The sequence below is a fragment of the Phacochoerus africanus genome, chromosome 8 (assembly GCF_016906955.1).
Source record: "Phacochoerus africanus isolate WHEZ1 chromosome 8, ROS_Pafr_v1, whole genome shotgun sequence".
Taxonomy (NCBI): domain Eukaryota; kingdom Metazoa; phylum Chordata; class Mammalia; order Artiodactyla; family Suidae; genus Phacochoerus; species Phacochoerus africanus.
The window spans coordinates 78,481,792-78,504,158 of record NC_062551.1 but is presented as its reverse complement, the minus strand read 5'-3'; the positions used below and the strand labels follow the sequence as shown (position 1 = coordinate 78,504,158).

Sequence of the window (22,367 nt, the reverse complement as noted above, 5' to 3'; positions counted from 1 at the left end):
TTTCTACTCATAGGAGCTCTTTATATGAGAAGTATTATAATTTATACTAAAAATTTTAACTCTTGGAGTTCCTGTGTGGCTCAGTAGGCTAAGTATCCATCATTGTCACTGCAGCAGCTCCGGTCATTGCTGTGGCATGGGATTGATCCCTGGCCTAAAAACTTCTGCATTCCACAGGTGTGGCAAGATAGGTTGGAAAAAAATTTTTTTTTCCAGTTTATCATTTGTCTCCTTTACGGTGCTTTATGGTATTTTTCCATGAAATTATTTTTGTCCACTTAGGCAACTTTTTTATTATTGCATGCAGATTTTGAGTCATAGTTGGAAATGTTCACTTGTGTTTTCTTCTAGAATTTGTATGGGTCCTTCTGTTCTTACATTTAAATCTTTGATCGACTTGGTATTAATCATAGTGCATGTGTGAAGAGCTGATTCAATATTCTCTTTTGCACCATTTTTGGAAAAGTCTGTTTATTCTCCACTGCTCTTATTGTGTACTAAATTTCTATATGCACTTACATGTATTTCTGAATTTTCTCTTCATTTTTCTTGCTTTGTCTATTCATGTACCACTGCCAGCTACTTTGTTTAAAATTCAGAGGCTTTATAATCTGTTGTGCAAGTTCAGGGGGCTAATCCTTAGTGATTTTTTTCCCCCAGGTGTTCCCTGAATATTCTTTCTTTCTTTTTTTTTTTTTTTCCAAATGAACTTTATAAACAGTTGGACTAGCTCAAAAGAAAAAGAACAAAAATGGATGGAAATGTTTTGAGAGGATTATGTTCTACTTAAGTTAGCTTAAGAGTGTTGATATCTTTGGGAAGTTGAATTATCCTGTCCAGAAACATACATGGTGTATCTTTCCATTAGTTCAAACCAAATTTTGTGTCACTCAGGAGTATTTTAAAAAATTTCCTCGTATGGGTTTTGTTAATTTTACACTTGGGTATTTCATTTTATTTGCTTTCCCCTATGGGGTATCCTTATCCATTATATTTTCTAATTGGATTTTGTTTGTGAAATGAAAGTTATTGGCTTAAAAAAGTGCTTTTAAAAATCATTATGGTGGGGGAAAAATGTAATTGTAATGTATACATGTAAGGATAACCTGACCCCCTTGCTGTACAGTGGGAAAAAAAAAAATCATTATGGGAGGGAGTTCCCATCATGGCTTAGTGGTTAACGAACCTGGTAACCATGAGGATGCAGGTGTGATCCCTGGCCTCGCTCCGTGGGTTAAGGATCTAGTGTTGCCATGAGCTGTGGTGTAGATCGCAGACACACCTGGGATCCTGCGATGCTGTGGCTGTGGTGTAGGCTGGCAGCTATAGCTCCAGTTCAACCCCTAGCCTGGAAACCTCCGTGGACCGCAGGTGCAGACCTAAAAAGCAAACAAACAAACAAAAACCCATTGTGAATGATTACAGCCATACAAATAGACTGTTACCATGAATGCCAATTACCTACTGTCTAGATTTAAAAAAACAGAGCATAATTAGATTCCTTGAAACCCCTGTGTACCTCCACCCCCGATGTCTCCTTGCCCGTCAGGCTTCCTCTGTTCTCAGTTGGTTACATGTGATTATCATTCCCATGAACTTGAACCTTCTTTGCTAATCAAACTGGACCTGCTCTTTGAGGAAATAGACTGTGTACCAAGGGTCTTGGGGCTCAGGGAGGGCATGGTTACTGCTGGAGTTGGGAGTCCTTGTGCTTAGGAGGGAGTGGAGGGCCTGTCAGGCAGACCGGGACAGATCAAAAACATCTGGAATCCACATAAGTTCAAGGTGGGTCTGAGTCATGGTCAGCTCAAGGTGGGTGCAGTGTTTGTCACATCCTAACAGAACCGTGGCAGTGGGAGAGCAAGGATGGTTGAGGCTGAAAAATTGTGCCTCCTGCTTTAGAAAAAGAATTTTTTTTTGTCTTTTAGGGCTGCACCTGCAGCATATGGAGGTTCCCAGGCTAGGGGTCTAATCAGAGCTATAGCCGCTGGCCTACACCACAGCCACACCAACAAGGGATCTGAGCCACATCTGCAACCTACACCACAGCTCATGGCAACTCCAGATCCTTATAACCCACTGAGCAGGGCCAGGGATTGAACCCAAGTCCTCACGGATGCTAGTCAGGTTTGTTAACCACTGGGCCACAACGGGAACTCTAGAAAAAGAATTTGTAGGCATTCCAGTTGTGGCTCAGCAGGTTACAAACCCGACTAGTATCCATGAGGATGTGGGTTCAATTCCTGGCCTCACTCAGTGGGTTAAAGGATCTGGTGCAGGTCACAGATGTGGCTCAGATCCGGTGTTCCTGTGGCTGTGGCATAGGCTGGCAGCTGCAGCTCCCATTCTACCCCTAGCCTGGGAATTTCCATATGCCTCAGGTTCGGCCCTAAAAAGCTAAAAAACAAACAAACAAACAAACAAAGAATTTGTACAGTTCTCTGAGATCTTGTAGGACTGTCCTGACTACAGTGTATATGTGGAGCCTTCTAAATAAAAGGCTCCTGAACAAAATGTATGAATGTGGGATATTGACTGAAGGCTGGCAGTGGGGGCTGATGATCAACTTCTTTTCCTTCCTGCTTTCTGCAGGGCTCTGGACCCAGTAGGTGCTCATTTAAATATTGAGTGGAGGAGTTTCCCTTGTGGCTCAGTGGGTTAAGGACCTGACGTTGTCTCTGTGAGGATGCAGATTCGATCCCTGGCCTGGCTCAGTGGGTTAAGGATCCGGTATTGCTGCAAGCTGTGATATAGGTTGCAGATGTGGCTTGGATCTGGTGGTGCTGTGGCTGTGGCATGGGCTGCAGCTGCGGCTCTGATTTGACCCCTGGCCCAGGAACTTTTGTATGCTGCAGGTGCGGCCATAAAAAGGAAAAGTAAGTTGAATAGAGAGGAGGGAAGGAAGGTGACTGAATCAATGGAAGGATGACAGCACAGATGGTGGAAATCAGGTGGATGGGCGAGTGGATCCGTGAGCAGAGGGCGAGCATCTGGCCAGAGGGTCGGTGAGTGGGTATGGAAGTCATGTGGGTGGCAAGAGGTCTTGGTGTCTTTCCTGCTCACTGCTCATCATCCTTTGTTTTCAGCTTCAGGCGGCAGAGGTGGAGATCAAAGATCTGCAGTCAGAGTTTGAGCTCGAGAAGATCGATTACTTGGCCACCATCCGTCGGCAGGAACGTGACTTTATGCTCTTCCAGCAGCTCTTGGAGCAGGTGCAGCCCCTGATTCGCAGGGACTGTAACTATAGCAACCTGGAGAAGATAAAGCGCGAGTCCTGCTGGGATGAGGATAATGGCCTCTGGAAGATCCCCGAGCCCATGATCATCAAAACCAGCCTCCCAGTAGGTCAGGAGCTTTGTTGCCCCTGCGGCTGTCCCATCCCTTCCCCACAGTTTGCTTTTCTGCAGGCTGACAAGGGGCCCTGGGCCTCTCGCTGCTGGCTGTGGGTGCAGAAGACACGTGACCCAGGATACCCTACACGTTGGGGACCTAGGAGTTGGACAGATGTGGGTTGGAAGTCTGGCTCCATCATTCCCTGTGTGAGCTCTTTGGGACTCAGTGTCCTCATCTGTGAAATGGGGATGAATAACAGTACCTTCGTTAAAGATTGCTGGGTGGCTTAAAATGTGTTAATACATGCAAAACCCTTGGAGTCATACCTGGCATGCTTTAAGTGCCTGGCACATTTTCTTATCATGATCACCACTGTCGTTATTTCATCCTACAAGGACCCTGTGAAGGACAAAGATTATTACACCTGTTTTGCACATGAGGCATCTCAGAGAGCATAAGTGACTTTACCCAGCATCAGAATCATAGCTGTGAGCTGTAGGCCAAGGACAGAAACCAGCCGTTCAGAGTTTCAGGCCTGGTTCACTTTCTGCTTTGGCCAGTGACTTCCTGTGTGACCTTATGATGGCCACTGTCCCTCTCTGGCCCTTGGTTCCCAGATCTTCACAAAGAAAGAGTTGGATAAGATGATCTTGAGCCCCCTCCCCACTTCTGAACCTCCACCGAGTCTCAGAACGGGGTCAGGCTTGCAGTGGCCCTTCCCTAGTCACAATGCTGGCTCTGCCCATTCAGGGAGCAGCAGGCTCCTGCCTCCCACGGTGCCCCCTCTGGCCTCCCCCCGGTCAGAGAGTGTCCATTCAGGGCCTACATCTCTGGCACCATCCCTGCTGAGACTCTAGCCGCCCTCTTTCCAGCAGACTGCAGGCAGCAGCAGCCTTTCTCCCTGCCCCACTTGCTGTCTTGCCTGGAGGCAGGGGAATGGCTTTTTTGGTCTGAGCCCTCTTGTTGTCTGTTTCCCAAAGCCATCCCCTTGCTTGAGCTGCAGGGTGTCCTCCCCCAGCTCCAAGCCTGAGCACTGGCTCTAGGGAGAACACCACAGCCACCCCCTGTCCCTCTGGCCCTTGTTCCAGGCAGCATGACCTCAGCTTGTGTTTTCTCATAGCAGTTTCAACAGGGCCACAGAACAGACCAGCCCGCAAAACCTCCGCAGTGGACAATGGCGAACCAGGCACGGTAAGGGCTCTGGGAGAGAGAGTGGGGAGAGGGAAGCTGGCGCTGGGTGGCTTACCCCCAAGGCGCAGTGGGTCAGTGATGCCATAGGAAGTGGGCTCTACTTCCATCCCCTTAAGGAGTAAAGCAGGGGCTCAGCCTGGACTCTTTTTGTGTTAGCTCTCTTTGCACCTAGACTCTCCACCCCGTCTGGCCCTCATTCAAAGGTAATTGTGGTCACAAAGACAAGAGGGAGGGGTTCCCGTCTTGGCTCAGTGGTTAGCGAATCCGACTAGGAACCATGAGGTTGCGGGTTCGATCCCTGGCCTTGCTCAGTGGGTTAAGGATCTGGCATTGTTGTGAGCTGTGGTGTGGGTCGCAGACATGGCTTGGATCCTGCGTTGCTGTGGCTCTGGTGTAGGCCGGTGGCTACAGCTCCTATTCGACCCCTAGCCTGGGAACCTCCATATGCCATGGGAGCAGCCCAAGAAATGGCAAAAAAAAGACAAAAGAAAAAAAAAAGACAAGAGGGAAAGTAGGGGCTTAAGACAGCACACCCTGCTGGTGAAGGACAGAAGCTTCAGCTTTAGTCCCAGAGGCCAAGCGGTTCGTTCTTGTCCCCTGGGCCCCAGCTGCCACCCTTGGACCAAAAGAGTCCTCAAGTCCATAAACAGTCACTGGGACTCTAAAGTCACTTTATTTTCACATCTTCCTTATCTTGTATTATGAGAGAAATAGGAAATATATCCTTAAACCAGAGGTCAGCAAATTTTCTCTAAAGGACCACACAGTAAGTATTTTAGGTTTCGGGGCCACATGGTCTCTGACACAGTTCCTCAAGTCCGCCATCAAAGCACAAAACCAGCCACACACACCGTGTAAATGAATGTGCACGTCTGTGTTCCAGCAAAACTTCACAAGAACAGGCTGTCATTTGCTGATCCCTGCCTCAAACCATTGTAGGTATTTCCAAAAACCTACACAGAACATACTTTTGCAGTCATGATGAGGTCACTCATAGGTTGATTAATTACAGTCAAGCATTCTCTGCTTGAGCAACTCAGGCTGGTGTAAAGCTCTGATTGGCTGCCCTTTTTTTTTTTTTTTTTGGTCCTTTTTGGGCTGCATCTATGGCACGTGGAGGATCCCAGGCTAGGGGTCACATCGGAGCTACAGCTGCCGGCATATGCCACAGCCACAGCAACATGGGATCTGAGCCACATCTTTAAACTAACCATAGCTCACGTCAACACTGGATCCCCAACCCGCTGAGCAAGGCCAGGGGTCGAACCTGCAGCCTCATGGATACTAGTTGGATTCATTTCTGCTGCACCATAATGGGAACTCCTTATTGGCTGCTTTTGATTGCTTAACTTTGTACAAAAAAAAAAAAAAGGAAAATTGTTTCAAAGAAAAAAAAATTCTTAACCTAGGACTACAAATGGGTTATATTAGAATGCCTTTTTTTTTTTTTTTTTTGCTTTTTAGGGCCACACCTGCTGCATATGGACATTCCCAGGATAGGGGGTTCGAATCAGAGCTGCAGCTGGCCCATGTCACAGCCACAATAACCTAGGATGCTTAACCCATTGAGTGAGGCCAGGGATCAAACCCCCATCCTCATGGACACTACTCGGGTTTGTTGCCACTGAGCCACATGGGAACTCCTAGAATGCTTTTAATTTCAAGTGACGGATACCTAACCAAAGCAATTATAAGCAAAGTAGAGAATATATTGGTTCATGTTAAATGTACCAGTTTCAGGCATGGCTGGATCTAGGGGTTCAAACAGCCCTGGTTCTGTGTGTTTCTTTATGTCTTAGCTCTGCTTCACTTGGAATCCTAGCTTTGGACTCATGCAGGCTTCTTCCATGGGGCAGGAAAGATTGCTGCTAGCAATTGGTGATTCAGTGGCAAGAGAGGCCTGGTCTCTTAGAGCATCTTTTAACCTATGCTTGTGGCAAGATTCTTTTTTTTTTTTTTTGGTCTTTTTGCCTTTTCTAGGGCCGCTCCTGCGGCATATGGAGGTTCCCAGGCTAGGAGTCCAATCAGAGCTACCGCTGCCAGCCTACGCCAGAGTCACAGCAACACCAGATCCAAGCCGTGTCTGCACCCTTCACCACAGCTCATGGCAACACCAGATCCTTAACCCACTGAGCAAGGCCAGGGATCGAACCCGCAACTTCATGGTTCCTAGTCGGATTCGTTAACCACTGAGCCATGACGGGAACTCCTGTGGCTAGATTCTGATTGGCTCTGCCTAGGTCATGGGCCAACTCTTGGACCAATGACTATGTCCAGAAGATATAATTCTGTGATTGGCCCAGTCTGGGTCTCATGTCCAGCAAGGGGATGGGCCGGTGGGAGTGGTACTATCACGGTACCATGAATGATCACCCCACCAGGACCATGTCAAGTGGGAGAAGGGTAATTCCGTGAAGGAGGAGATTCAGGCTGAAGGAACAAGTCCACTACAGCAGTGAAAAGTAACAGTTGTTGGTGTAAAAATGTTCTAATGATCATAAATGTGTTTGTGAGCTGAGTACTGTATTACCTGTTCCTTGAACACATCGTGATAGGTTTGGGGTGTGTAGCATCACCCCAGTCCTTGAGGGACCTGGCAGGATACCTTGTTCTGAGCTTTGCAGGAGGAACAAGGCCTTTCCCATCCTAAGGAAGGTGAGGGTGGGGTTTGGGAGTGGTGTGTGTAGGCTTGGCTGGAGACTCTCACTCTCCTGCCCTGCGTGGCCTGGATCCCATGGCAGGAGTCTGGGGTCTGAAGCAGGCACGCTAGCGTGGGCAGTGAGGCCCAGCTGAGAATTGCACAAACAAGGGGTCTTGACCTGTGAGGATTTGGAATCTCAGCAGGAAGAAGACCGCTACAGGCTGATGCTCAGTCGGAGTGACAGTGAAAATATTGCCAGTAACTACTTCAGGTCCAAGCGGGCCAGCCAGATCCTCAGCACGGATCCCATGAAGAGCCTCAGTGAGCCCCCCACCCATGTCCTGTCCTCCAGCCCCACCCCCCACCCCCGAGCCCCTTCCCAGCCCTCTGCCAACTGGGATAGATTTGGAATCACACAGGCCAAGGTCAGAAACCCCTTTTCCACTCTGAGCCTCAGTTTCCTCAGCTACAACTAGTGGGGGGACTCACCTTCTCAGGACCAGGTGGGACGAGGTGGGGAAACGGCCCAGCCCAGGGCCTGGGACATCAGCCTCCCTTTTCCTCTACCCCATCCCCTGGGGGAGAGGCGCTGAGCAGCTTCTGTGTCTCCCCTGACAGCACAGGGCTTGGCCTGGCATGGGGTTGCCCAGGACTGGCCCATTTACTCACCCGCTTCCTCGGATGCCAGGATTGTCACTTTCCCATTGAGCTGGGGTGGGGGTGGGGCAAACAGGGCCACAGAAGCAAAACACTTTGACAAGCAAGACTTGAAAATCACTTTGGTCTTCTGCTTTTAAAACTAAAATAAGGAGTTCCTACTGTGGTGCAGTGGGTTAAGAATCTGCGGTGGCTTGGGTCCATGAGGAGGCACAGGTTTGATCCTCAGTGGGGAGCAGTGGGTTAAAGGATCTGGTGTTGCCACGGCTGCAGCCTAGGTCACAGCTGAGGCTCGGATTCAATCCCTGGCCTGGGAACTTCCATATGCTGCGGGTGCAGAAAAGTGAAACTAAAAGACCACAGAGCTTCCAATAAGATACCAATAAAAAGCAAATTTAGTTTTATAGTTGGGTTATTTAAGATACCCAACTTAGAGTTTAGAGTTTAGAGTTTCTAGAGTTTAGAAATAAGGTGGGAAGGGAGTTCCCTTCATGGCTCAGCGCTTAACAAACCCGACTGGGATCCATAAGGATGCGAATTTGATCCCTCTCCTCACTCCTTGGGTTAAAGATCCGTGTTGCCATGAGCTGTGGTGTAGGTTGCAGACGTGGCTTGCCTCACACATGGCTGTGGCTGTGGCATAGGCCAGCAGCTGTAACTCCTATTTGACCTCTAGCCTGGGAACTTCCACATGCCACAGGTGCAGCCCTAAAAAACACAACAAACAAAAAGGTGGGAAAAACTGTACAGGAAAGAAACAAACTTGGCATTGCACCCATGTTGCTGATGAGGAAACTGAGGCTCAGTGAAGAGAAGCAGCTCCCCAAGCTTATACTTCCAGGAAGTGGTAGAGCTGGGCTTTGAACCCAGGCTCCTCTGTCTCGATATCCCTGGCTGCCTCGGCCTGAAGCATGAAAACCCTGCACTCCCAGCCCAGACCCTTTGGGTGCAGATGCAGTGCTGGGTCCGAGGATTCAACCAGAGCAGATTTTTCAGAGCTTGGGGTCCCGGCCTTTGGCAGGGTAGGGGGTGGGCCACCTCTGCACCCCCCCCCCAGTCTTTCCTCTCCATCCCCAGCACTCCCGGCTTACAGTGCTTCTGTCCATCTTCTCCACAGCGCATCACAGCTCGCCGCCAGGTCTCGGCAACAGCTATGCCATCCTGCCCACCCAGGCCCCAGAAATGCCCCAGCCTCGGCCCTTCCGCCTTGAGTCCCTCGATATCCCCTTCACCAAGGCCAAGCGTAAGAAAAGCAAAAGCAGCTTCGGCAATGAGCTCCTGTGAACACACTGCCTGAGGCTGCCCTGCCTGTGGGCTTCCATGTGACTGCCAGGCCCTCCCAGGGCAGCCCCCACCAGGCCTCCTCCCACCTGCCCCTGGCCGTGACCCGGGCACCTGAGGGGGCCTTTGCCCTGGGAAGACACATTCCTTTCACCGCTACCAAAAGCACCTTCTCTGCCCGGGGCTCTGGCTCTCCACGCCTTGTCAGTGTTTCCAGCTGCCCACCAGTGTTGTTCTGGGCATCGATGGGCGCAGAAACCTCAGCACCTGCCTTAAGGCCTTCACCAGCAGCCCAACAGAGCGGGCAGCCACTTCCATCTGGAACGAGCTCGACATCTTGGCTTTTGAAATCGGTGCCTCAGTCCACTAGGCCCCACATGGCGGGGAAGCCTGGTGGAATGGGCACAGGATGAGTCCTGGAGCAGCTGTTCTGTACTGCCCGCTCCCAGCTGGTCTGCCCAGAGAAGGTCACTTCACATTGAGCTGCCCCAATAAACTGCCTTTTACCCGTGGACTCCCCTTCTCTGATCCTCTGACAGCATCCCTGGGGCCCCTCGCAGCCACTTCCTGCCCTTCACGGAGAAGCTCTCTGGAGCAGGGGTTCTTAATTACCTGCAGGCCCCAGGGTCTCTGCAACTCCCTGTAATTGTGAGTACAGGTGTATTTTTTTCTGGGGAGAGCATCTGAGCTGTCATTAGATTCTTAAAGGATCTGTGACCCAGGAAAGCAGAGACCCTGTTTTGGAGACTAGAAGCCATACTTTGCTGACCCCCAGAGACTCAGGTCTTGATAGCCCCCAGGGACTGTGCTGGAACTGTGTGCTAACATGGCCAGAAATGAATCCAAGCCACATACCTAGCCCCTTGCCCCTTGTACCCCAGGCCTGCCCTGTGGGAGGGACCCACAGTCTGAGGGGAAAGGCCTGGCCTTTGGAGCTGTCCTAAGGCTCATTTCACTCTGAGCCTTGTCTGTGAAATGGGGATAATACTGACCTCATAGGGTTACTGTGACAGTTAAATGAGATAAAGTTCCCGGTACGTAGCAGGTGCTCTGTGTTAGTCGTCCTCTGTCCTCCCCGCAGTATTTTGTATTAATTACTGTGGTTCCTGCCACAAGCCACATGCCTGGGCCAAGGAGCTCAGGCCCTGGAGAAACTGGGATGGAGGGTGCTAGGTAACTTCGGAGATCAGTCTAAGGGGAGGCAGGCCAGTGCATACTTTGGAGTGAGAGGTCCCAAGATCAGTTCTTTATAGGGAACAGTGTGCCCTTGTGAAGGGAGCAGCATGGGGCTACTGTAAAATCTAAGAAGATCCCGGGCTTAAGGCGGGAATGTGGGGAGAGGGTTCCTGGGAGGCTGCATTACAAAGGGCAGGAGGTGGGGAAGCTCAGGGTATATGAAAGGAGGAGACCTGTTCCATGGAAGGCCCTGAGCAGGGACAGAGAGGGTAAGGCTGCCAAGATGAGTTTAAGTGGAAACTGTTCAGCCGGCTCTGAGCTAGAGGTAGATTGATGTGGCATCGTGTGCAGAAGGGCAGGAGGGCTGGACTGCAGGGCAGGAGTTAGGGGCAGCCAGTGGGGATAGAGGTAGAATCCATTAAGGAGACGCACAGAGGGAGGTTTTGATGTTCTTGGCTTGGTGGACCAGTGTAAAAGGTCAGAAAAGGATGGCTGCCTTCTTTCTCCACAGTTACCTTCGTCATCTGCCCCAGGATCGTGGTTGGAACACGGAGAATAGTTGAAGTCTTGGAGATACTTGTGGTAAACTTTTATTTAGACCCATGGTGGTACTGAGGCAGTGAGCTGGAGGCCCCTGTGTCAGTTTAGAAGGGGTGGGAGCCAGCAGTGCTGAGTAGAGGCTCAGCCTGACTCTACATTAAGCGCTTCAAAACTCGCCCCAGTCCTCCCAAGAGCCTAGGCTGTCCCAGAGGTGGGCCTCGCCATTTCTATTGCCGGCCTAGGACCGTGGCCTGGAGACAAAGTGAAATGTCCAGATAACAGGGCTAGTGAGACAAGGGGCTTGGAGATGAACTGAGCTAGAGCAATCTGCCAGACTGCCTCCAGCGTAGGCCACCGGGCTGGGTAGGACAGGCTAGTGCCAAGGCCTGGTGAGCAGCGGGACAAAGTTCCCCCATTCCCCAGTGCCTGAACTTTCTCCAGCCACTACCTTCCTGGAGATAGTGGAGGTGGGGCATGGCTCCTAGTCCTGGGCCAGTGAAGACCGAGGAGGTGGCTCGCGGTGGGCCAGCCACCGCTCCAGAACGCTTGGGCCCAGACCTGGGCCAATAGGATGAAGAGGCCGGATCCGGCCCAAGCTCGGCGGGAAGAGGGCTCTGGGCTCCCGAAGGAGGCCAGGGTGGGCGGAGCCAAAGGGCTCTCGACTCTGTTGATTGGCCGCGGCAGCAGAGCTGTCTCTCTAGGATTGAGCCTTTTCTTTTCGGGGGGGCGGACCCGCGCGCCCCTTCCGCCAATAGCACTCGGAGAACCCACCTCCTACTGGGCACTTCCGGCCTTGCACCCATCCACTCACTGTCCGAGCAGCAGCTCCATAGGCCCAGCCCCGGCGTACAAGGATCACTTCCAGGGGCACTTCACTACCAAGAGCTGCGATTGGGCGACCGTGGAAGGGGCATTTCCGGTGTCCAGGTGCTTGGGTTCTTTGGCAGAAGTAGGAAGATGGAGCTCGGCCCCGCGGCCCGTGCTTGGTCGCTCTTGTGGCTGCTGCTTCCCTTGCTTGGCCTGGTCGGCGCCAGCGGTCCCCGTACCTTAGTGCTTCTGGACAACCTCAACCTGCGGGAGACGCATTCACTTTTCTTCCGGAGCCTAAAGGGTGAGACTGGGGCCCGAGGCGGTGGCAGGTGAAAAGTCTGGGGATGGAAAGGTACCCAAGCCCGAGGACGCTGGCCACCCTCCTTCCCCCTGGTTTTCCACGAGCTGGCCGCCCGAGTCTGACCTGCCGCTAGTGGGGCGGGAGGGAGGGTGTAGGGGAGCACGCTCATGTTTTTTGCGGCAGTGGTTTACCTTTGCGACCCGTCTGCCTCAGCTGTCTGTTTTCTTTTGCAGATCGGGGCTTCGTGCTCACATTCAAGACCGCAGATGACCCCAGCCTGTCCCTCATTAAGTACGGAGAGTTCCTCTATGACAATCTCATCGTCTTCTCACCTTCGGTAGAAGGTAAGGGCTGCGAGTCGTTCTCAGAACTGGGGTTCGAGGCCCAGGACTGGACCTTGGGCATCTTCTGGGATGGGATGGGTAACCAGACCTAGGCGCTGCTGCTACCAGAGAGGAGAAAGTGTTAACTTGTAACCTGGGCTTAGGAGAGGACATCTCTTTCTCGAAAGATACAGCTGAGGATTGTGGAATCACGTGTTGTTGCAGATCGTAGAACTCCCTGCTCTGCTACTCTGAGAAGGGAGTTTTCTCTGTTAAAGACTCTGCCTTTGTGGAAAGAGGAAAGGGCATGTTCTAAATGGGATTTGCTGTAAAGAGATAAGTTGGTGGTAACTTGATTCTAAGAATTCAGATGGGATCTTAGGCTGAAAGAACCTTTAGTGATTATCGAGTGCAACCTCCTATTTGAGGGCTGGGCTAGTTGTTGAGTGGAATGAACATCTTCACCAGATTTTTCCATTGACATTCCTGTGAGAGAGCTCACTCTCTTATGAGGCAGCTTGCTCCACCACTGGATACTCTGTTAAGAAGTTCTTATATTAAGCTGAAGTTTTTCTCCCACTTCCCGCTGTTTTTGTTTGTTTGTTTGTTTGTTTTTGGCTGCTCCTGTGGTATGTGGAAGTGCCCAGGCCAGGGATCGCAGATTGAACCTGCACCATAGTGCAGTGGCAATATGGGATCCTTAACATGCTGCGCCACAAGAGAACCCCCCTATCCCGCCTCACTGTGTTTATTTGGGTGGGTGAGAGGGGAGGGAAAGGGTTTCTTATACTCCCCAGGGCCTTAGAGAATAGGTCTAATGCTTATTTTGTTTATAGCCATAGCCTTTGCCTAATCATGGCTTATTCTCTTGTTTCTTCTTCAGACTAAATATCCCCAGTTCCTTGGTCTGTTCCTCTTTTGCTGTGCTTTTTTTTTTTTTTCCTCGTCTTTTTGCCTATTTTCTAGGGCCACTCCCGTGGCATATGGAGGTTATGGAGGTTCCCAGGCTAGGGGTCTAATCGGAGCTGTAGCCACCGGCCTACGCCAGAGCCACAGCAACGCAGGATCCGAGCCACGTCTGAAACCTACACCACAGCTCACAACAATGCCAGATTCTTAACCCACTGAGCAAGGCCAGGGATGGAACCCGCAACCTCATGTTTCCTATTTGGATTTGTTAACCACTGAGCCATGATGGGAACTCCTTGTTGTGCTTTTTTGGTGAGCATTCTAGTTGTTCTCTTTAGTGGTTTTTTTTTTTGTCTTTTTTTTTTGTCTCTCTAGCACTGCATCTGCGGCATATGGAGGTTCCCAGGCCAGGGGTCCAACCGGAGCTGTAGCCGCTGGCCTATGCCACAGCAACGCACGATTTGTGCCGAGTCTGCAGCCTACATCAGAGCTCACGGCAACTCCGGATCTTTAACCCACTGAACGAGGCCAGGGATCAAACCCTTGTCCTCTTGGATGCTAGATGGGTTTGCTAACTGCTGAGCCACAACAGGAACTCCCTCTTCTTTAGTGGTTTTGATTTTATCTTTTTCTCAGAGTACACACATTGTCCATGCGTGGGGTAAGGACTGTTATCACTTCCTTCAATTAATGAAGCTTAGGAAGTTTTTCTCTTCATTGTGTATCTATTTTATTCTCTGTAATTTGTGGGACATTGGGCCCCGCCAAATCCCTGATGTGTTTTTCCCTTGGTTCCCATTAGGGAACCCCAAGTCCCCTGTCTTTGGAACGGGCTTTTTGGAGGCCAGTGCCATTGGGTGGATGTGACCTTATATTGTATCGGTTAAAATCTTCAAGTCACTAGGCAGGCAAATGGAGACTTTAGCAGGTTGATTGGCATTTGCCAGGTTGCTGCCGTGTTGGCATTCTGAAATCAGTACTGAACAGAGCCTGCACTCCAGGAATCTTTCAGTCTGACTTTGAGGAAATAAAAATAAAGACTTGAAATGAGTTCCCAAACCATGTGTGGGGATGTCCAGGATGGAGTAGAGGGACTGACTGTCCAAGCTGTGCTCTGGAGGCAGTCCAGGACTGTCACTGAGCAGCGGAGGCCGAGGTGGACTGTTGTTGGTGGGAGAAATGGTAGAGCCTGAAACAATTCACACGTCTTCCTCATTTTTGTACCTCCTTCATGATTTTTACCTTATTCTGTATCTTTTGTGCTAATAATATTTTTCTTCAAATTGACCCACTTAAAAAAAAATGACAATAAAGTTAAAAGGAAACCAGTAATGGACCCATTATCACCACCGAAAATGGAATGCCAGCACCATCGCTTGCTTTCAGTAGCAGATAACAGTAAATAGAATGAATGCAGTGCTGCCTGCAGAAGGCTTCGGGCCTGAGATGTCTTTTTTTGTTTGCTTTTTGGGGCCACACCCTCGGCATATAGAAATTCCCAGGCTAGGGGTCGAATTGGCTTGGAGCTGCAGCTGCTGGCCTATGCCACAGCCACAGCCATGAGGATCCAAGGATCCAAGCCGCATCTGCGACCTACACCACAGCTCATAGCAATGCTAGATCCCCAACCCACTGAGCAAGCCCAGGGATCGAACCTGCATCCTCATGATCCTAGTTAGGGTCATTAATTGCCGAGCCACAAAGGGAACTCCCTTGAGATGTCCTCTTAAAAGAGGAGGTGAGGCGTTAAGACCTGTGTCACACTGTGACCGTTCTCTTTGCTGGAGAAAGCTGGAAGAATAATTGCAGAGGGAATGACATGTCTCTGAGATTCATCATTATTTGAAGCCCCACATCACTGCTGTCACCTTTGCCCTTAGTGATGTAGGGAACACTTTAGCAGCAAACCCTCTTGGGCACCCCAGGGAGAAGGCCAGTATGTGCTGAGTGGGGGCTTCACGGTAGGGGTTTGGCCCCCGCCCTGAGGGCCCTTCTGTGGTACTTGGACCACCGTAGCCCTCGGGTGTGAGGACGCCCACCAGGCTTCCATGGATGGGTGGGTTCCTTGCCTTTTCTGGGATCTGGAAGCTCCCACATCACATGCAGTAGTGGCTATAGGAGGAGGACCCTTAGCCCACCCTCTGCACCTGGGAAAAGCTGGGTGCTTATTTAATAGATGGGGAAACGGGCTCAGAAAGGGGGAGGGACTGCCTGGATTTAAGCCGGGTAGCTCAGCTTCATAGCCTGTGTTGCCATCCAAGAGTTTCACCAGCAACACTTTTGACATTTTGGGCTGGTTAGTTCTGTACTGCGAGGCTGTCCTGGGCAGAGTAGCTTCCTGAGCCTCTACCCACAAGATACCAGTAGTCACCTCTGCTCTGTGACCAGAAATGTCTTGAGACACCACCCTGAGTGGCAAATCACCCGGGGTGGGAACTGCTGTCTGTGCTGAGAAGCTGTCTTTGCGTCATCTAAGAACCTGCCCGGTCTCTCTGTACTACGGAGTGGGCTGGATGGCTTAGTGTGCTGTGAGAGGCTGTCCCCACACAGGATGTTCTGTTTACACCCAAAGAGATGGGAAGGTGCTTTTATTTTTTTCTCTTCAGAAAAGAGGGCTATTGGAGTTCCTGTCGTGGCGCAGTGGTTGACGAATCCGACTAGGAACCCTGAGGTTGCGGGTTCGATCCCTGGTCTTGCTCAGTGGGTTAAGGATCCGGTGTTGCCGTGAGCTGTGGTGTAGGTCCCAGATGTGGCTCGGATCCTGTGTTGCTGTGGCTCTGGCGTAGGACGGCGGCTACAGCTCCGATTTGACCCCTAGCCTGGGAACCTCCATATGCCACAGGAGCGGCCCTAGAAAAAGCAAAAAGCCAAAAAAAAAAAAAAAAAGAGGGCTCTTCTTATATTCGTATCTTTACAAAGTCACACTGTGGACTCTGCTAACTGCCCAGTGGCTGTAATGGACAGACAGTCCCAGCAAATGGCATTTCCGTCTTTCTAGTCACTGGGGCCAGAAATTTTGGGGCCGTCCTCAGCCTCTCTCTCTTTCACACCCATATCTGGCTGGCATGGGCTTCAGAGGGTGCGTGTAGGCCCTCCTCACCTCCCCTCCTCCCCTGCCCCTCACCTCCCTACACCCCACCTCCCTGCTGCTGCCACTGCTGTGGTTCCCATGGTCCATGGTCCAGTCCCCACTCTTCACTTTCCGGGTGATGGAAGTGGCCTCGTAGCCCATTGCTCTGCCCCAGCCCTCTTCCCCTGTACCCGATTCCCCACCTAGCTGCCTCACTAGCTTCCAGTACAGTCCTTTAACGATATATCTCCTGGGAGTTCCCATCGTGGCTCAGCGGAAACAAACCTGACTAGTAGACTAGTATCCCTGAGGATGCGGGTTTCATCCTTGGCCCCACTCAGTGAGCTGAGGTGTGGGTCGCAGACGCAGCTCAGATCTGGCATTGCTGTGGCTGTGGTGAAGGCCGGCGGCTACAGCTCTGATTCGACCCCTAGCCTGGGAACTTCTAAATGCCACAGGTGTGGCCCTAAAAAAAAATATGTATCCTGCTCAAAACCCTCCCAGGCTGCTCCCCATTGGCCACTGTGGTCATGGGGCCTACGGAGCCTGTGTGAACCCACCTCCTGGCCTCACCCCTTCACTCGCTCCAGCTGAGCCACCTTGGGCTCCCGGCCGGTGATGTGCCCGCCGCCTGTCGTTCTCATTGCCCCCACCTGCCTGGCTCACTCTGGCGCCTTCTCAAATGCACTTGTCCAAGGTCCGCCCCGACCAGCGTACATATATTACAGCCCCCCACCCACTTTTTCTTCTCTGCACACAGGAAGTGATTTTCATTTCATAAATAAGTGAATTACCGAGCATTCTCTCCATTTTGCTGAATGTCAGGGCACATTTTGGGGAGGACTCTTGAACCTGGCACAGCCCCACTCAGTGCCAAATCTGGGTGCTTGTGGCCATCACTCGAGCCAGCTGACTGACCAGAAAAGGGTGAGGTCTCGCAATGACAGATTTGGGAAATGAAGGCGCCCCTTCGGTGATCACTTTCAGACAGTCCATGAAGCGGGTCTGTTACGGCTGTCGTGCACACGAAGCTGTGGGGTTAACAGGGAAAATCTCTTCTGTCACTACTAGTGTCAAGTGACAGCACCATCCTCAGGGTCACAAGTGTGCTTCCTCACAACGTGGTAAATCATTGTGATTTAGTAAGAAATAAACTAAAAAAATGCACACACACAAAAGTGCTCCTTCTCAGACAGCTGAGATGGAAGTGAAATTGAGGGGCCCTGGCAAACTGTTAGGTGACCCCAGAAGTGGCTCAAATGAAGAGAAAGATACTGATGTGAAAGGTGCAAGTGATAACGTTTGAATGAAATTGTTTCATGAAATATGAGTGGGAAAATACAGCATTTCTTTTTTTATTAAAGTATTGTTGATTTTCAGAGTTCCTGTCATGGTGCAGTGGTTAGCGAATCTGACTAGGAATCATGAGGTTGCGGGTTTGATCCCTGGCCTCGCTCAGTGGGTTAAGGATCCGGTGTTGCCGTGAGCTGTGGTGTAGGTTGAGGACGCAGCTCGGATCCTGCGTTGCTTCGGCTGCGGTGTGGGCTGGCGGCTACAGCTCTGATTAGATCCCTGGGAACCTCCATATGCTGTGGGTATGGCCCTAGAAAAAGACCAAAAAGAAAAAAAAAAAAAGTATTGATTTACAATGTTGTGCCAGTTTCTGCTCTACAGCAGTGTGATCCAGTTATTCTACGGCATCTTTTTCTTTTGCTTTTTAGCGCCATACTCCCAGCACATGGAAGTTCCCAGACTAGGGGTCGAATTGGGAGCTGTAGCTGCTGGCCTACACCACAGCCACAGCAACTCAGGATCTGAGCCTTGTCTGTGACCTACACCACAGCTCATGGCAACACCAGATTCCGACCCACTGATTGATGCCAGGGATCAAACCCTCATCCTCATGGGTACTAGTCCGATTTGTTTCCACTGAGCCACAACGGGAATTCCCAGCATTTCTATATGAATAGTTTGTGTGTGACTTGAAATATGCACGACTAACTAGACAGCTGTACATGGTAGGGGTTTGTACTTCTGAATGTTTATGAATTTGAGCCTTTGGGGTCTTCACACTGGGAAGATGGAGCACTGCCCTGGGTCAGGGCAGGTACGGTAAAGGCCCCTCGTTTGGGGCCTCAGAGGGTGCTGTGATCGATCGTGGCTAGTCTGCTGATCACCTTCTCTGCACACATGTCAGAGGAGCAGTGAGGGGAACCTTCCGGGTCACACGTCTGGTGATTCTTTCAGATTTTGGAGGAAATATCAATGTGGAGACCATCAGTACCTTTATTGACGGCGGAGGCAGTGTCCTGGTAGCTGCCAGCTCAGACATCGGTAGGTCTCACCTGGGAAGTTCTGGTGGTTTCCTGCCAGTTCTCCAGGGAGCTTTATGGATGGCATTTGCATTGGCATTCCCTGGGGAGGCCTTAGCCAGCAGTGAGTGAGGGACTCCAGTGCCGGTGGGGCTTCCCTATGGCCAGAGCTGATGGGATGAAAAGTGGGTCTTTTTAAGGTTGTTTTGTTTTTTGGTGACTCTTCTCTTACTAAAAGAAGTCGGGGGTGTTGACAGATGATTCGTATCCTAATTTGAACTTTTCAAAGATAGAAGCAGTGTGAGGAGAGTAGTATGGATTTAAGTCCGGCCGCACCAGTTAACACCATTCGGCCAGTGTCATTTCATTTCTTCCCGTGTTGACAGGTTTTTGAACCATTTTCGGTGGGGTTCTTGGTGGGGTGATGAGGAGGAAGAGAGAAGTCTTGTAAGATCAGGCTCATTCAGGTCAGGACTGCCTGAGGTAGTTATTTGGCTTCAAAGGAGGTTTCTGTGCAGAACCCACCGTGTATTTGTGGTAGGGTTTTATCAGTTCAGGTTCTGACCCCTGTGGGCAGAACACCGTGCTGTTGCCAGGGGTCCAGCAGGGGCTGAGCCCAGCCTGGCAGAGCTGCGCAGCCCCCGGGGATGACTGGCAGAGAGGGAGTCCTGGGGCCGCAGGATGAGCGACACTGCTTGGCCTAGGGCCTGCCTTAAGGGCTCAGCCAGGCATCTCACGGGTCTGTGCAGGTGACCCTCTCCGCGAGCTGGGCAGTGAGTGTGGGATCGAGTTTGACGAGGAGAAAACGGCCGTCATTGACCATCACAACTATGATGTCTCAGACCTCGGCCAGGTAATCAGGACTGTCACTGTCCCGGTTTCAGACCCTATGGGCTAAGCTCAGCTGAGGAGCCAGGAGGGGCTTCCTGGCTTGAGGCGCCTTTTCCTGAGCCCCCTCTTCCCTCTGCTCATGCAGCACACGCTCATTGTGGCCGACACTGAGAACCTGCTGAAGGCCCCGACCATCGTCGGGAAGTCATCTCTGAATCCCATCCTCTTCCGAGGTGTTGGGTGAGCAGGGGAGGCTGGCAGAAAGCTGGGGGAAGAAGGGCTCTCGCTTCCTTTTTCAGGAAACCAGTGCAAGCCTGTGATTGGGGGCTTTTCTTCCCCGAGAGGACATGGATGAGGTTAATATGTGACATTGAGTCAGACTCCATTGTGACCCCAAGAGGAAAGCTCCGTGTCTGGCTCTTGGAAAGCAGGATTCACCCCCAGTGCACCGGGCTCGGTTCTTGGGGTCAGAGTTGGGCGTCCTTTTTTCCTTCTGCAGGATGGTGGCTGATCCTGACAATCCTTTGGTGCTGGACATCCTGACCGGCTCTTCTACCTCTTACTCCTTCTTCCCAGATAAACCCATCACGCAGGTGAGGGGCCTCTGCAGCCGTGAGGCCCTCAGCTTGGGCCTGGGCGCAAAGCCCTTTTTATTTGAAAATGACAAGCAAGCAGAAGAGCACAGTTGGCTGAGGCCGTGAAATGAGAAACGGTGGGCGCGGACAAGGGCACAGCAGTGGGGTCTCGCGTTCTGCCTTCAGGGGGGGCACCTGGGTGGTTCAGGTCCTGGCTGCTGTCCTCCTGGCCCCCGGCTCTCCTGGTTGATGGCCACGCGTTGCTCCTAGTACCCGCACGCGGTGGGGAAGAACACGCTGCTCATCGCGGGGCTGCAGGCCCGGAACAATGCCCGAGTCATCTTCAGCGGCTCCCTCGACTTCTTCAGCGATGCCTTCTTCAACTCCGCGGTGCAGAAGGCCACGCCCGGCTCCCAGAGGTAGTGGGGGGGCTTGAGGGTGGTCTGGGCAGTGAGTCTGTGCAGACCCAGCTCTCTCCTGGGGAGGAAGGAGCCTTTGAGCCAGAAGTGTCCAAGGCTGAGTATCTTCCGGTGCTTTGCAATTATTTGAATTTTATGTGCGGCCTCCAGGCAGAAAGTCGCGCGTATAGTTGATCCTGGTGGATAGATTGGTCTGGAGCCCCAGCAGCCCTTGGAAAGAAGTGGGCTCTGCTGCTGCAGCCTCCCCCATTTCCCTCCCGCAGGTATCCCCAGACAGGCAACTATGAGCTCGCCGTGGCCCTCTCCCGCTGGGTGTTCAAGGAGGAGGGTGTCCTCCGCGTGGGGCCTGTGTCCCACCATCGGGTGGGCGAGAAAGCCCCACCCAACGCCTACACCGTCACTGACCTAGTCGTAAGAGCTTCTGGGAGTGGGAGGGCCCTGGGGTCTCGTCCAAGTTGATTCTGCTCAAAAGCACTTAGTGCCACTCGTGTGTGGGGCCTAAACAGGCTGAATAGGTCCTCTTCACCCTAAGAGTCAGTGGAGGAGCAGAGCCTGGCACGTAAACACGCATCCTGAGAGGCGGCCTTCTGGAGGTGTGGGTGGGGATGCAGGGTGGGAGGGGCCCTGCCGAGCAGCCTGCTGGGAGCACAGCTCCCAAGAGAAAACCCACGGCGGCCGGGTCCTTAGGAAGAGACGTGGGGAGAGGTGAGAACGGCGAGTGCAGAAGCAGAGATGCCCAAGAGCACATGCAGGGGGTGGCATGTGGTTTGTGCTAAACTTCCACAGGCTGGTAAAAGGAGTGTAGATGCGAGTCGGGGTTAACCTGTTGGATGACGTCCTCCGCCACTGTCCAGGGGTGGTGCCTGGGGCTTGCCCAGGTTTCCAGAACTCCCGGGGGCTCCTGCCAGCCTCATGAGTGGGGATCCAGGGCGGCCGAGGGTGGCAGCACCCTGGCCACCCCCGGCTGAGCAGCCTCTCGTCTCAGGAGTACAGCATCGTGATTGAGCAGCTCTCAGAGGGCAGATGGGTCCCCTTTGATGGCGACGACATTCAGCTGGAGTTTGTCCGCATCGATCCTTTCGTGAGGACCTTCTTGAAGAGGAAAGGTAAATGCGGTTCTTGCGAGAGACACAGCCCCGGGGAGCCAGGCCCCTCCTGCTGACGTGTCTCGGCCCTTCCCCAGGCGGCAAGTACAGTGTCCAGTTCAAGTTGCCGGACGTGTACGGCGTGTTCCAGTTCAAAGTGGACTACAACCGGCTGGGCTACACGCACCTGTACTCCTCCACTCAGGTAAGCTGGCCTGCAGCCCGCCCGCACCCCGCCGGGGCCCCTGCGCGGCCAGGGCCTGCCACCGCTGTCCTGTCGCAGGTGTCCGTGCGGCCCCTGCAGCACACGCAGTACGAGCGCTTCATCCCCTCGGCCTACCCCTACTACGCCAGCGCCTTCTCCATGATGGTCGGGCTCTTCATCTTCAGCGTCGTCTTCTTGCACATGAAGGAGAAGGAGAAGTCTGACTGAGGGGCCGGGCTGGGCCCCAGGACTCCTTACAACACACAGGGAGGGTTTTTATAGGCTTGCCTCCCCCCCCTTTATGGTGGGCTTTGTTTGTTTTTAAAGCCACGGACAATGGCACAGCTTACCTCAGTGGGAGACGCAAGATGAGTACCGGGGGGTGGTTAGGAATAATTTCTAAGTTTTTCCACCTTGAATGCTGAGTGGTATTTTTTCATATGTAAAGTCAACTGATTTCTAAAATAAAAGAAAAACATCACCCTCAGATTTCATCTGGCCCCTGTGGTACTCTGCCGATGGTGGGGATGCCATTGGGAAGTGAGTGGATTTTTTTCATAGTAAGTGGCGGCTTTTTAAAAATTTTGCTTAGGAGTTCCTGTCGTGGCACAGTGGAAACTAATCCGACTAGGCCAACCATGAGGTTGCGGGTTTGATTCGCTCAGTGGGTTGAGGATCTGGCATTGCCGTGAACTGTGGTGTAGGTTG

General features: G+C 51.9%; 2 protein-coding genes across 2 annotated transcripts in view; both read left to right on the top strand.

Annotated features, from left to right (window-relative positions):
• The window catches only part of KIF17 (kinesin family member 17), a 54,845-nt gene extending 45,228 nt beyond the window's left edge, over window positions 1-9,617 (top strand). Inside the window, exons 13-16 of the mRNA XM_047792752.1 lie at window positions 3,087-3,345; window positions 4,454-4,524; window positions 7,366-7,486; window positions 8,940-9,617. Of these exons, the coding sequence (XP_047648708.1) occupies window positions 3,087-3,345; window positions 4,454-4,524; window positions 7,366-7,486; window positions 8,940-9,106 (618 nt within the window). The 3' untranslated portion in view covers window positions 9,107-9,617. The remainder of the gene's footprint in view (window positions 1-3,086; window positions 3,346-4,453; window positions 4,525-7,365; window positions 7,487-8,939) is intronic.
• A 1,990-nt stretch (window positions 9,618-11,607) lies between these two features.
• On the top strand, window positions 11,608-22,146 carry DDOST (dolichyl-diphosphooligosaccharide--protein glycosyltransferase non-catalytic subunit). The gene is made up of 11 exons (XM_047792261.1): window positions 11,608-11,930; window positions 12,164-12,274; window positions 18,480-18,566; window positions 19,294-19,397; window positions 19,521-19,615; window positions 19,875-19,968; window positions 20,221-20,369; window positions 20,633-20,780; window positions 21,355-21,475; window positions 21,553-21,659; window positions 21,738-22,146. Exons 1-11 carry the CDS (start codon window positions 11,777-11,779, stop codon window positions 21,885-21,887), a joined length of 1,320 nt encoding a protein of 439 aa, XP_047648217.1. The 5' UTR covers window positions 11,608-11,776; the 3' UTR covers window positions 21,888-22,146.
• Window positions 22,147-22,367: the final 221 nt, after the last annotated feature.

Bases quoted from the DNA above. Each gene is read 5' to 3' on its own strand.
- DDOST (XM_047792261.1), top strand. From the start codon at position 11,777: ATGGAGCTCGGCCCCGCGGCCCGTGCTTGGTCGCTCTTGTGGCTGCTG. The intron at 19,398-19,520 runs GTAATCAGGACT...CTGCTCATGCAG, and splicing joins ATGTCTCAGACCTCGGCCAG to CACACGCTCATTGTGGCCGA. The intron at 19,616-19,874 runs GTGAGCAGGGGA...TTCCTTCTGCAG, and splicing joins ATCCTCTTCCGAGGTGTTGG to GATGGTGGCTGATCCTGACA.